General features: G+C 35.8%; 3 protein-coding genes across 4 annotated transcripts; 2 read left to right on the top strand and 1 right to left on the bottom strand.

Annotated features, from left to right (window-relative positions):
- Positions 1-68: 68 nt before the first annotated feature.
- Positions 69-4,346, bottom strand: LOC113214022 (uncharacterized). The gene is made up of 5 exons (XM_026433264.2): positions 4,163-4,346; positions 3,652-3,893; positions 3,319-3,568; positions 3,085-3,231; positions 69-3,008 (listed from the first exon to the last, which is right to left on the bottom strand). The coding sequence occupies exons 1-5, from the start codon at positions 4,245-4,247 to the stop codon at positions 2,674-2,676; spliced, it is 1,059 nt and encodes a 352-aa protein (XP_026289049.1). The 5' UTR covers positions 4,248-4,346; the 3' UTR covers positions 69-2,673.
- Positions 4,347-4,451: 105 nt separating this feature from the next.
- On the top strand, positions 4,452-6,408 carry LOC113214023 (survival motor neuron protein). The gene is made up of 7 exons (XM_026433265.2): positions 4,452-4,640; positions 4,728-4,961; positions 5,047-5,158; positions 5,242-5,339; positions 5,434-5,679; positions 5,759-5,867; positions 5,955-6,408. The coding sequence occupies exons 1-7, from the start codon at positions 4,590-4,592 to the stop codon at positions 6,005-6,007; spliced, it is 903 nt and encodes a 300-aa protein (XP_026289050.2). The 5' UTR covers positions 4,452-4,589; the 3' UTR covers positions 6,008-6,408.
- A 410-nt stretch (positions 6,409-6,818) lies between these two features.
- On the top strand, positions 6,819-12,264 carry LOC113214021 (endoplasmic reticulum resident protein 44). 2 transcript variants are annotated; one of them, XM_052264822.1, is made up of 9 exons: positions 6,819-6,972; positions 7,357-7,432; positions 7,545-7,700; positions 7,791-7,975; positions 8,050-8,165; positions 8,341-8,373; positions 9,637-9,754; positions 9,854-10,031; positions 10,114-12,264. In XM_052264822.1, exons 1-9 carry the CDS (start codon positions 6,922-6,924, stop codon positions 10,464-10,466), a joined length of 1,266 nt encoding a protein of 421 aa, XP_052120782.1. In that variant the 5' UTR covers positions 6,819-6,921; the 3' UTR covers positions 10,467-12,264. The 2 variants fall into 2 exon arrangements, with proteins under 2 accessions (XP_052120782.1, XP_052120789.1); XM_052264829.1 differs by lacking the exon at positions 8,341-8,373.
- The last annotated feature ends 1,171 nt before the right edge of the window (positions 12,265-13,435 follow it).

The raw sequence follows: 13,435 nt of genomic DNA, 5'->3' as shown, positions 1-13,435 counted from the left end.
GCATTTCATCTTTCTGTTTGAGAGAGAAAAACATAAACCTCAAACTGAGAATTAAAAGAACAGTAGGCTAAGTATGTAAGTCACACAAATATATTTGACACAGATAATAACATTGCAAACATACATATAAACACTAAACTTACAGAGTAAAAAATCACAGAAAATGTAAGTGGCAGTGCTGCTCACTCTCCCATACAGTTTTACACTCACATTTGTTAAACAGCACATACAGAATGATAACTTAGATGGAATTGCAGATCAAGTTGCAGACATTTATGTTCAAGTAGTTCAAGAAAAGATCAAATTGAGATTATAAAGGACACTTTCAACACAAAATCAAGCCAGTATTTACAGATCATTTCAAATGTAAGGGGGAAAAATCGGACTTTTACGTTATCACACAACGGACAACAAAAGGAAACTTAAGTTGCTAGTAAGAAAGAGAAAGTTTTTGTAATTGATAAAAAAAATGTGAAGAAACTGATTGACACACACCCTCACAAGATCCTGCAAGGAAAAAACATAATCTACTCTATACTTACGATAATTACCGCTTCCCAAACAATATCAAACATATCCTTTTTTTTCAGCAGCTCTTTCAAAACAATCAGCCCTATTAAATGATAAGATCTTACAAAAGCATTATATAAGTGCACGGCTTAGACATAATATGGTAACACTTCAATAATACCAGCCAAAATCTAGACAAAGTTTAAGAGAAAGGCTCGGGGATGCTATGCAGCTGTTTGGACACTTTAAAAAAAAAAAATAAAGAAAAATAACAAGGAATTGGAATTTGCCATATTCATCTGAGTATAAGACCCCACCCACTTAAAAGGGCTCAAGTTTTTCAGAAAAGTATTTTAGTGGGAACTCCTCAGTGAGTCCCCAAACACCAAGCGCATCTATAGGTCATGTTTTTTTTGTTGTTTTTTTTTGGGGGGGGGGCGGATGTGCAGAGAAAGGGGGTATTATACTCCGGTGAATAAGGCACTCACGAGAACAAGGCACTGAATTATAAAACAATTCTGTAAGGTAATAATACCATATCTTCGGTAATTTTTTCTCAGAAAAGAACAGATAAAAAAAAAAATTAGTGTAAATGTAATGACGTTCAAGACATTAATTTACAAAAAAAACGAAAAAAAAAAAAAAAAGAAAAAAAAAGAAGGAAGAAGCCAAAAAGGAAAAAGCATTTTGGCAAATCAAAACATCTCATAAATTAATACATAGTAGAACATACACAATCGACTAGCATACAACAAAATACAGAATCCATGGAAAACAGGCTATACCATACCACATCATCATAAAATATAATAGACACCCATACCAGATTTACTGAGGAGTTACAAAATAAAACCTCAAAAACTGATTGAAGTACTGCAAAATGCTGTAAGGGCACAAACAGAAGCACTATAGAACCAAAATTATAACCTGTTAATATATTTGTTCAATACTGCTTTTAGTTAGAAAAAATAACAAATTCTTAAGACATATGGTTCAACTGGACAGTAAAAATGATTTTGATAAATCACACAATTAGCTGACACAGTTTGAGCGGAAATAACTTTGAGAAAATACCTTTATACAAAAGGTATAAGACAAATATAAATACAATACTGGAAAATACTATAAAGAGTAGATTATAATACAATCCACACTTCATGCTTATCTGCTCATCAGAGAGGCTTGGAATATGAAAAGAAATATATCACCACATATATAGAATGAACACCCAAGTAGATCAGTAGTTTGCTGTCTTAAAACATAAAATGGTCCACAAACCAGTTATGAAGCATGTTACAGAGCAAACAGAGTATACAGATATATAAGAATATAAATGTTAGAGGAATTGTCGAGAGTCTCAACACACCAAAGACTGCCTAGGCTAGGCAAAGTTGGGAGTAGATTCCTGTTTTAATTTTATTTTAGGGAGGGATAGGGAAATGATGGAGGAGAATAGAGGATAGTCTTACCCTACTTAAGTCTAACAGGTCCAAAGAAGTAGTTTTGTTCAAGTCTTACAATTACTTTCCCGTACACTCGGATTTCGACAATTATTGGTCTTGGCCTGGAAGCCATATTAAAGAAGACGCTATCTCTTTCTTTCATGTACACGGTACAAAGCTGAATCAAACAACAGAATTCAAAAGGGAGCACAATGGGAAACACTGACTCAAAAAAACATATTTGTCAGAGTACAGTAGTATCAGAGTTATGTGGCACTGGTAATAAATTTCACACAATACAATAAACATATAAAATACATTGATTTGTAAACTGGGTAAAATTTCCAAAAAATTAACAGCTAAATGTTTATCAAAAAATAGTAGTGTAGATAGAATATCTTTGAAAATGACATCACAAAAAATATCAAAAATATATTTCCTGATTTCCACATCTACTGCAAAACCATGTGTGAGATTAGATGGAGAAGCAGTACTATTCAGATCACTCTTTTACTGAATTTTTTCACCAATCTACGAAAGTAGCCCATAGAGCTTACACGGGGCACTAAATGCATGATTATAGTCATTGCAGATGCTAAACCTCCAATCACCAAAAAAAACTTTACAGTTAACTTTTCATTTTCAAACATGTACATGGTATAATTGATTGAACACTGGTATAATTTATTTTAAAACCTATAATATATAAAATAACTCTCAATTACCTTGAAGGGAAGAGAGATTCATATGGAGGAGGAAGATCTTTGTCTTCATGGACGGGAGATGTTGCTGATGAGACAGGTAAAAGAGGAGGTGCAGTAGGCTGGCTCTGTCCTGATGATACTCCCACATTTCCCATGGGAGTTGACATCTCAACTCGTCCTGACTGCTGTGATGAACGTTGTTGTCGAGATGCAGATGAACCAGACCAACAAAGTACTTGACACCGCCGGCAGACAAATAGACAAAACATGAACAGCAAAAGCAGCCCCAGTATAAGAACTACAGCTCCAATTGTAACTTTTGTGCCTAGACCAGAACTCTGCCTCTTCCCACCTAAAAATAGAAAAGAAAGGAATGAGGAGGATAATTTACAAATGATTAAAATAAAATTAAAGGGTAAAGCACTAACCTGGAGATATCACAGGACAACCTCCTTCATCAAAACAGTCATTGTAAGGGCAATTTACATTCGTGTCTTTAAAAAATCCCTCCCATATACAAATGCCACTTCTTGCAGAACACTCTTTGAATCCATCATTATCTCCATATCTGCACACTGGAAAATGAATGCATGAACTTATGTAACAGCAATACAATACAACACTGTAGCAGAGTAAATTCTAACTAGTGAGGCTAAACATACTTTTGTAAGCAGTAAAAATAATAGATATGTCAAGCTTTTCAGATGCTAGAAGTTGTTGATTAGCTACTGAGATAGTCACATCTAAAGTTCCTTTATCGTCAAGGAAAGCATTATGTGCCATAACATAGTCTTTCAATTCATCAGAGTCATCATCTGGTTCATGGATTGAATTGACAATACCACAAAACTGCTGGCTTCTTTCAGGATCTGATCCAAATATCATTTTGAACTTAGTATGACGTTTCTGAAACTAAATTTTACTTTGATAAATACAGCTGAAATAATTGTAAGGAAAAGAAACTGTGATAGAGAGATTGAGATGAATAAACGTACCTGCACATAATCAATGCATTCATGCGTCGATTCATTTTTACGAAGATCCAGATTTTGAATGATCGCAATTATGCCATATCCCCAGGGAGCAGTGACAGTGAAGTTACAATTGAATGGATATGCCCCTGACCACTTATCAAAGTAGCGAAGCTCTTTCAAAGAGATAGCAGAGTTTTCTTTCTCCTGCAGTTTCAGTTCTCTTTTTCTTACAATGGAACAAACTTTACTATTTTCGAGATTATCTGAAAAGAGTGGAAACAGTGAAATGCTATTACAAGACATTGAACAATCATTTGCCACTTTCCTGAAAACTAGACTGATAGGTAAGGTTAGATGTAATACATTCAATTTAAATGAAATTTATGGAGGCGAACATGCGTTATCAAACTCAATACACACAAAAATAAGAAAATTAAAAATGTGAAGAGTAACCTCAAGGAAAATCACCTTGCAAGTTGCATGACAGGTATAGCAAAGGTATCAATATATAAATGAACAATGAATTACTTACATTCCAGATACGAAGAAGAAGTGACAAAAATGGAGAACAGAGTACACAACAATATGGAAGCTTTAACAACGTATCCGTTTGCCATGTTTGAAGGTGGAATGTGTCATCACCACTATGGTTTACAAACAACAAACAAACACCAAATCTCCTGACAAATACAACTTCTTTTTTTTTTTAAACAAAAGGCTTGAACACAGTAGATTTTGGGAGAAATAAGGTATCCATTCATGACGTCATTCAGAACATCGATGAAAAATTGTTCCTCCATTTTCTAGCGGTTCGAGCTCAAGAGGAGAGGCGCCTCAAACCTCCATCACCTCCATGTTCGCTTAGTTGACGTTTCGCATTTCCGATAAGTTATTTGAAGGAATATTTGAATGAAAGACACCTACTGGAAACTTATCAGCTGTATTGAAACTGCCAGAAAATGCCGAGAGGGCGTGCACCTGAGGTAGTGCTATTCGCAAGGAGCAGCCAGGTAAGAGTTCTTTTCCAGAGTTATTTTTATGTAGTCTACAGTCAACAAATTTCAGTTCTCATAAGGTTTTATTTCTACTTCCTTTAGGATGGAGATTCTACTGCTGATGATTGGGACGACACTGAACTGCTGAAAGAGTACGACAAAGCAGTTCGGCCTATTAAGGCCTTGGTGGCAGAGAGGATGGGATTAAGCAATGCTGAATTACAAGAAGCATCGGCTACTGAAAGTTGTGCCAGTTCATCTAAGGAAGCTTCGAAGGGTCAGAAAAGAAATCAAAAAAAGAGACGTAGAAAAAATAAAAGCAAACAGCAAAGGGAGGTAATTGTTCATGGTTTTCTTTTGCTGTTTTGCGCGCATTGTCTACAAGCATTAATTTGTACTGTTTGTTGTTGTTTTTTTTCAGTGGGCTGTTGGGGATCACTGTCAGGCAATATTTACTGTGGATAGCAATTGGTATGAAGCAACTATAGTGTCAATAGATAAAGAACAGATGACCTGTACTGTACAGTATGTTGGTGAGTTTGTTTATTAATATCCGTTCACCATCATTTAAAAACAATAATGATTAGAATAATTTCAGTTTGTACCATCTTATCAGGATATGGAAATTCCGAAGAACAGTCTTTATCTGCACTAGCTCATTCAATGGGAGCTGCGGTGAGAAGGGAACAGGGGCGTATAGCTAATTTAGAAAAGGTAGGGAAAGAGGGTAAAGTATCCAAGCATGAGATCCAAAGTTTTCAAACAAAAACACAATTGCATTGAGTACTACCGTCTTACTTTGTTTCAGAACTCCGAAGCAGAAGCCAGTCAGAGTGATGATATCTTTGACCGATCGTCCCAAGCCAGCTCAACTATTTCTAATTCAAGAGATCATCCTCCAGCTAGGAGATCTAAGCTCAATGTGCCTAATAAACTAGGAAATTCGGGCCACACATCTCACACAAGAGACTTTCATCCTCCTAAGTTCAGAAAGATGCCTGGTCACAGCTTCCCAAATATCACAGAGTTTACAGCAAACCCAGCAATTCATGATGTATGTATTTTCTCCCCAACACAGCGAAGTACAGGCAGTACAGTATTATTTCATTCCAGTTTTACATGTTTTGATTCAGATGGTACCTCCTCCACTTCCTCCTCACATCCTGTCAGGTCTTCCAGAGGATGATTCAGAGGCCTTATCTGCAATGCTCATGTCATGGTATATGAGTGGATTCCACACAGGTATTATTATTCTACCAGATAAAACTCATGGTTGCGGGTTTTTCTGCTGTAACCAAGAGATGTTACATTTCAATTCGTCTTTTATAGGATATTATCAAGGAATGAAACGAGCTAAAAACTGCACCCCATCTCAACACTGATCTTCCACACGCCTGCAGATTAAAACCTTCTATTTGTAGTTACATTCTTATGCTTCCCTTTACGAGTGCTAGCTTGACTTGTTCTGCTACCTCACAGCCTCAAACATTACATCTACTTGACGTTTTGTGTACATGTTAAGGTATGTTTTTGGTCCTTTTAGTTGTCGACATCTAATCAGTCCAATAATAGATATTGACACCTGACGAGTAAAAGGTTTTGGGTCTGATGAAAGTGCTGTTGGTTCAGGATTTGATGTGGGTTCCCTATTATGCTAAACTGGAACACTATCTCTATTCTGTAGACGGCCTTCAGAAAATGCTTTAAATATTCCTTAACCATGTATATGCTCTGTAAATACTTCAATTTAAAATAAAATTAAAAGAATGTTCCAAGTACCGTATCTTGTTTAGTATTTATTTCTAACCCTTACCCATTGAAGAAGTGTAGTGTATAATAAATTACTTGCAATTTTTTACTCAACTTTTTAAAGAACTGCACTGCTTGACATGGCAGTCATAGTACAGGAAACTGCAGCAAGAGTGTGTTAAAAGGTAGCAGGAGCGAAAAGTTGAATAGAAAACTGTCAGAATATGTGGTTGAAAAGTGTAAACTCAAGAAACGCATCTTGTTGAGTCATGTAAATCACGGTTACTCAAAGTACAAGACCAACATTAGAATTTAAAAATCATCACCTCTCTTCAATTTGTGCTTGAGAAAGATTTGTCACTAGATGCTAGTTCCGTTTGTTTTTCGTTTTCGAAATTCCCGCAATTGTTGGTGCAGGACACTTTCTCATATCAGCGCCTTTGCTTAATTTTTCAAACTTTCTGTGAAGATTTGTTGCTGCGGTGGTAAGAAGTATGGATGTCTGTCTTTAACCGGCTACCTTTAAGTATTATTTAACGAAAAGAATATGATTCCAAACCTTACATCCAGAAGATTGTTGATTCTTCTCCACATTTGGGTAAGGGTTTGAAACATGTGCGAGTCAGGAGATGATTGTGCTTGTGTTAACTTGACAAGTTGTATTGTATTTGTTGGCCTTGGACAGACGGATTAGACAGGTGGGCAAGACCTGCCAAAATGCCACGACTATAGATTCGGGCCGTTGTGCGGAAACGAAAGAAATTAGTTCTATCCTGCTGACATTTTTGCACTACCGTTCTGTTCAAGTACATTTTCTAGTTGCCCCATATCCTTCTATACAGTAGTTTTGTGGTTTAGGTTGTAACCACTCATTCTTTTTTGTCACTTTATCAGGGTTCAATATCTCTAGGGTTGTACAGGAGTGTGAAAGCTTTGAGGAAGTCTGTTTAAATATGAAGTAATAAATTTTTATTGATTACAGTTATCCTATTTGTTTTACAACCCGGCTGACAGTGGTGCAGTACAGCTAAGTGCATCCAACATCGACTCAACCTTAGGTAACACTTTTATTCATGCTTTATTTATATTTGTTTGTTTTGAATATTTTTGTGATGTCCGGTTAGACTGTTAAATTTTTAGTCATATTTTAATTGGTTTCTTTCTTTACAGCCTCAAATGAGTTGGTATTCATCAACTTTTATGCCGATTGGTGCCGGTTCAGTAATATGTTGGCACCTGTATTTGACGAAGCGGCTGACAAGGTGACTGTTGAATTCCCAACACCTGGAAGGGTGGTTATGGGAAAAGTAGATTGTGATAAAGAAGGTATTTGAAATAGACCCAAACCACTATTGAAAAATTATAAGATCTAAAGTATGACAAACTACATGGTTGTGTATCTGTCTCTAATTTCAGGCACTCTTGCCTCAAGATTCCATATAACTAAGTATCCTACTTTAAAACTCTTTCAAAATGGTCAACCGGCTAAAAGAGAATACAGAGGTCAGAGATCAGTTGATGCATTTGTGTCTTTTGTGAAGAAACAATTAGAAGATCCTACTAAGGAGTTCAGTTCTTTGAAAGACTTAGAGAATCTAGATGTAAGTTGGCTTAAGGTAATTGTGATCTTCTTGATAATTATTACAAATCAAAAACTTGTTACATTTTCATCTAGGAAAAGAAGAGAATGCTAATTGGCTATTTTGATCGGAGAGACAATCCTGACTTTAATACCTTCCGAAGAGTTGCAACTAATTTGAAGGATGATTGCCAGTTCCATGTTGGCTTTGGGTGAGTATAATGTTTTCCAGTAGATATTTAGTATAAAGCTCATCCTTCTAAGATATCTCCTCATTTTTCTGCATCCTGAAACTCACCAGAATGTGGTTGTTTCTCTGGAGAAAGTAATTACAACATTTTAATGGTTAAGTGTAAGACACTTTCTAACAGATTTTCTATTTCTCAGCTTTTCACATGATGCTATTAATTCTGTCATCAAGTGAGTAAAATCTGTGGGCTTTTAATTGGATTTTTTTTAGGCTCTATTTTTATATGGGTTTGTGTTCTGCTGTAATTTAGCTTAGTGTTTTGGTTTAAAAGTAAAGGATATATGTTCCTTTCTTACTGAATATTTGCATCAATCAAACATTTTTCAAGTCCATCCTTTCTGGTGTGGAAAAGATATTTGTAAAGACTGTGGAAATTATTATTAATGAAAAGCAGGAAAATCCGTATCTCATGGATATCACAGTATTTTTGCTTATCTACTATGCATACATTGATCAGGCTTAGGCAGAGGGATTCTTTTAATTGCTTTCAATTGCTTTGCTTTGCTTTGCTTTTGCTCCAATACTAGTTGATGTCCTTAAAGGCATTCAAGGTGCCCTCACTTGCCCATTTTTTGTTTGTTTTTAGACAGTCCCTTATGACTGTCTTTACTGGAAGGTGAAAGTTTCCTGTTTTGATAAAGATTGCCGATTGCCACCCAGCCAAGAGATTATATTTGAACCACTGGTCTCATAAACATGAACTTTTTAGAAGCTGTCTTAAGTGATGGCTCCAGCAAAATTTGACTGGCATGGTTTTAGCAAAGGTTTTTTTTTTTTTTTTTTTTTTTTTTTTTAGCAGATGATTCCTTAAAACACCTAACACTTAACATAATTATACATAAAGTAATAAGCTAACTTTAACTCTCGATAGGGAGAAGAGAAGAAGCAAACTACCCAGATATTTAAGGCTAGGGGGAACCGTGAGTGAGGTTGAGGATGAGGCAAGGTGAATTGCTGCACCCCAACAATACAGGGCATGATGAAGCGTCGTGTTCACTGCCACCAAATACTGGAGAAAATCAAAACACATACGTTTTAAATTTGTAACATCTGATTTCACGATTGATTTGTCTTTATCTTGATGTTGTACAAGTTTTTGGTGCCAGTATTTACTTGTGCTCTTATAGGAGAAGAATTTTCTTCTTACTGGTGGGTCGGCCAGTTTTTGTTTGGCCCTTAAAACAGAAAAAGTTTATATCTGCAGTGTGATTTTGATGTGGTGGGTGTAGTCTTTGACCAAATACAAGTTTTAAGAAAGCGACTTGTCATTTTTGTGTTGTGTTGTAGAATTCTGTGATAGCTGAACTGGCATCTGAAGGAAGGAAATGTTTTTCATCTCTATCCTTTTTTACCCTTTCATTGTCTGTAGAAAAAAAAGCTTGAGCTCAATTTAGCAGTACTAGCTTGTAATTCTGAGTCCTTTCTGTTTTCAGGCCTGCATCTGAGCAGATGCATCCTCCTGGACAATCTATTGTAGTGTTCCGCCCTGACAAAGCAACATCAAATGAACATGATGAGACATTTATGGGTGATATTAGAAGTTATGATGAGGTAAGTTGAAACTTTTTCGATATTATTTAGATATTTTAATATCTATCTATCTTTATCTGATTTCATTTTCAACATGTGTTTGGTATTCTGTTTTTGTAGCTGAACATTTGGGCAGCAGAAAAGTGTGTTCCTTTAGTGAGAGAAATTACTTTTGAAAATGCTGAAGAATTAACCGAGGAAGGCCTTCCTTTCTTAATATTGTTTCATAAAGCAGATGATACTGAGAGCATAAAAAAATACAAGGATGTGATAAATAAAGAGCTTATTGGAGAGAAACGTAAGGAACTATTTCTATCTGGGTAGAGAAGGGCTATGTACTTTATACCAGTGTATTGAATTTTTTCTTTGCGTTTTTGCAGATAGTGTCAATTTCCTCACTGCTGATGGTGGTCGGTTTTCTCATCCATTGCACCACCTTGGGATGAGTCAGTCAGATCTCCCTTTAATTGCTATTGATAGTTTTCGTCACATGTACCTTTTCCCTAAATTTGAAGACATGGAAATTCCTGGAAAACTTCGACAATTTCTCCTTGACCTTTATTCTGGTAAACTTCACAGGGAATTCCACTATGGACCTGACACACCTGCTGAAAATACTGTTGAGTTAATTGCTGGCAGTGTGGATAAAAAACCTACATCACCCCCCGAATCATCCTTTAAGAAGCTTGCACCCTCCAAAAATAGGTACACATTATTACGAGATGAGCTGTAGATTTTTTTGTTTTTTTGTCATGTCTGTATGTTTGTGTGTATGTGTGAATGGTTGTTTATATTGATAAAATCAAGTGTTCTCTTGTGATCTGACCAATTTTACTTTGAAAAGAATCGTGTATAACTCCTTTGTGCAATATGTATATTTTGTTAAACCTAATGGTGTACACAAATATTGTTTCTCATCATAAAAGGCCAGTCTGTCAAAAGGTATTTTTTATATTTCTTTTTCATTTTTGTCTCACTTTGACTCCTGCAGCACATGCAGTTTCTTATTCATTTTATGTATGCCATGTTTACTGTACTGTATAATTATGTGATCACATCTTATTTGCTTTTTTTTCTTAATTCGATGCCCTGTATGCTTGGCTTTGTTGATATATATGGGTTCAGGTTTTTCTTATTTCCTTATTTCCTCAATTTGGATATGGGAGCCTGTGAAATTCTTCAATATCTCTTGTTTCAGAAGATAACTCTAATTACTGGAGTTTGATAGGGTACTTTTGGTGAATGTGATCAGGGTAGCATATGTGAGGATTCATTAGGTACTGCCACAAGGTTCTGCATCTGCAGCTTGCAAACAAGAAAACCGCCCAACACCAATTCATTTTTAAACTCAATTTAATTTGATTGAAAACAAAAGCAGGTTGCCACCTTGAAACTTAATTGGGCATGGTTAGGAATGGATACTGTTAAAAAAGTCCTTTTCCATTTTTGTTATATGTGTAGCTAAATATGGTGCTTCCAAAACATGTTCAACATTATTTTTTATGGAGTTATCAGAGACATTTTGTATCTTGCACACTCTGAAAAATAAATAAAAGAGCACTTTTATCTAAGATTCAATTTTCATTCTGTATGCTCATTGTATTAAGACATCCATGCATGTTTTGTTTTTTTTAACATCACTTATAGCTCTTTTTAGGTGTACCTACTTTTTGTTTGTTGTAAAAAAATTGCACACCCATGTATTAGTTTATTGGTGTTATGGACTTCTTTTTAAAAGGACAGATTATGTTGTTTTCCAGAGAAGTGTCAAATTTTGTATGAATTCTACGTTTAAAATTAAATGAACAGAAATAGTGTTTTGTATTAATTTTTTTTCACTGTAATGTTGCATGAATTAAAAAAAGTGGTGGCTGTTACACCAGGTAACAACAATCAGGTATTTGTCTCAAATCCAACCCAAATCAAAATATATTGATTTTGAATGTATATACATACCTTTTGTGTTGAATTAGTTTATCAAAGTGAACTTTTTGATGAATTTGGGTTGAAGCTTATGGGAAATGGAGAGAGTGCTCAAAATCGACCATATTTTCAGCTGGGGCACATAGAAGCTACAACTTGTTAATGTAGGATATTAAGCTTAATGAAGACTGTTGTGATTCTGGTTAATTGTGAAGAAGCTAGAGTAAACTATCATAACTCATGTTTGAATTGTTTGCTCTAATTAGATTCTTATAATAATGTAAAAAAAAGGTGGCTTTAAGTGGCGTGTTAGTTTAATAACCATCAATGATCCTCAGTTCAGCTTTTGAAAAAAATAATTACTTATGCAGATTGCATAAATTCAAAGAACTGTTCATCATTGGCCATACTCAGTATCATGTTATCATCTGTTATTCTGTGTTGCTTGTCACAACATTATTCCCACAAAATTCTCATTAACAACCATGTACTCATCAGAGTTAGCAGTCGGAGACGTTTCTCTATTGTCCATGGCAAATTGTGATTTAAGAAAAATCTCTTATTTACAAGTGATGAAATAAACTTATGTATGATCCGGTTCATTTTAATTTTTTTGTTTTGTTCTTACTTACTAGACTAAATGTACGTGCTGTACAATGAAGTAGAAGACACATTGGCACGGAATTCCAAAACTACTGTCAAAGCTACTGGGCTTTCCGAGTCAAGCTAAGTTGATCTGAATTAACATTCTACCCGCTATTCTTCTTCCTCTGTTAGCCAAAATACACTATTGTCCACACCTCGCCTCGGAGCACTTTCCTGTTCGAATGGCTCCCGCCATTACGGCTGTCTCCCTCTTCTGCCGTACATCCAAGCCTCGAGACAGTTTCACACAACACAAATAATCTTGTCCGAGATTCCATGTTGCCAGTTAAGTCCCAATTTACCTCTTCTTTGATCGAAAATTAGTTAAATTGCTTCAAATGCTTAGAAAACGACATCCGGCTGTCTCTTGACGACTAAGTTTTCGTTCGCGGCAGGTTGGTAGCGCGCTCGTCTTTCGCCTCCGTCTCGCTCCTCGCTCGCGCTCGGCTCGGGCTCGGGCTCGCCTCGCCTCGCCTCGCCTCGCAAACAGCAGTTAGTTGATGTCTAGCTTCCAATGTGATGTGTGTGTTGTGTCCATTCTCTCGTTAATGTTGGAAAATGAGCAGTTTCGTCTGACTGAAAAATAGTAGGCCTTCGTGTTATATGCGTTAGGTACTACGTCATTTATTTACTACTTGAGTGTTTTGTGAAATACTGCCCTCTTTGTTGTTTGTATCACTTAGCGTCTCTATGTGTTTTGCTGTTTTGATTTAGTCATTGTACCACTTCCAAAGCGCACGTTCAGTGTGTATGTTTCACAAATGGGTAATTCAAGCTTGCTTCCCTTACCTTGACGGGACTGGATCACCTGCACTGGAAAATCGAATTTCTCTTTTATTGGTTTAGTGATATCAATGAAAGTGGGTTAGTGAACTACAGAAGACATCAGTTTAACCTTAGTTTCAACGGATTACCATTTTCAAGTAAGAATTACAAGACCTATTTGCCCTGTGCATGCTAAATAACCAGAATAATTTTTTATATTAAGTTCGCTTGTAGCTTAGTTGTATTTGAATTCATTCAATAATATGGCTAACAATCACATATTCCAGAACTAGTTATTTTGCATTTGTTTTATTTTTAGTACCAGTTCATGTGGCAACTTACTCTATTCTTCATTCAATCATAACTTGA

This window comes from Frankliniella occidentalis, unplaced genomic scaffold (assembly GCF_000697945.3).
Source record: "Frankliniella occidentalis isolate FOCC.00 unplaced genomic scaffold, Focc_3.1 Scaffold2, whole genome shotgun sequence".
NCBI lineage: Eukaryota > Metazoa > Arthropoda > Insecta > Thysanoptera > Thripidae > Frankliniella > Frankliniella occidentalis.
Note: the sequence above shows the minus strand (reverse complement) of the source record. Positions and strands in the feature narration are given on the sequence as shown.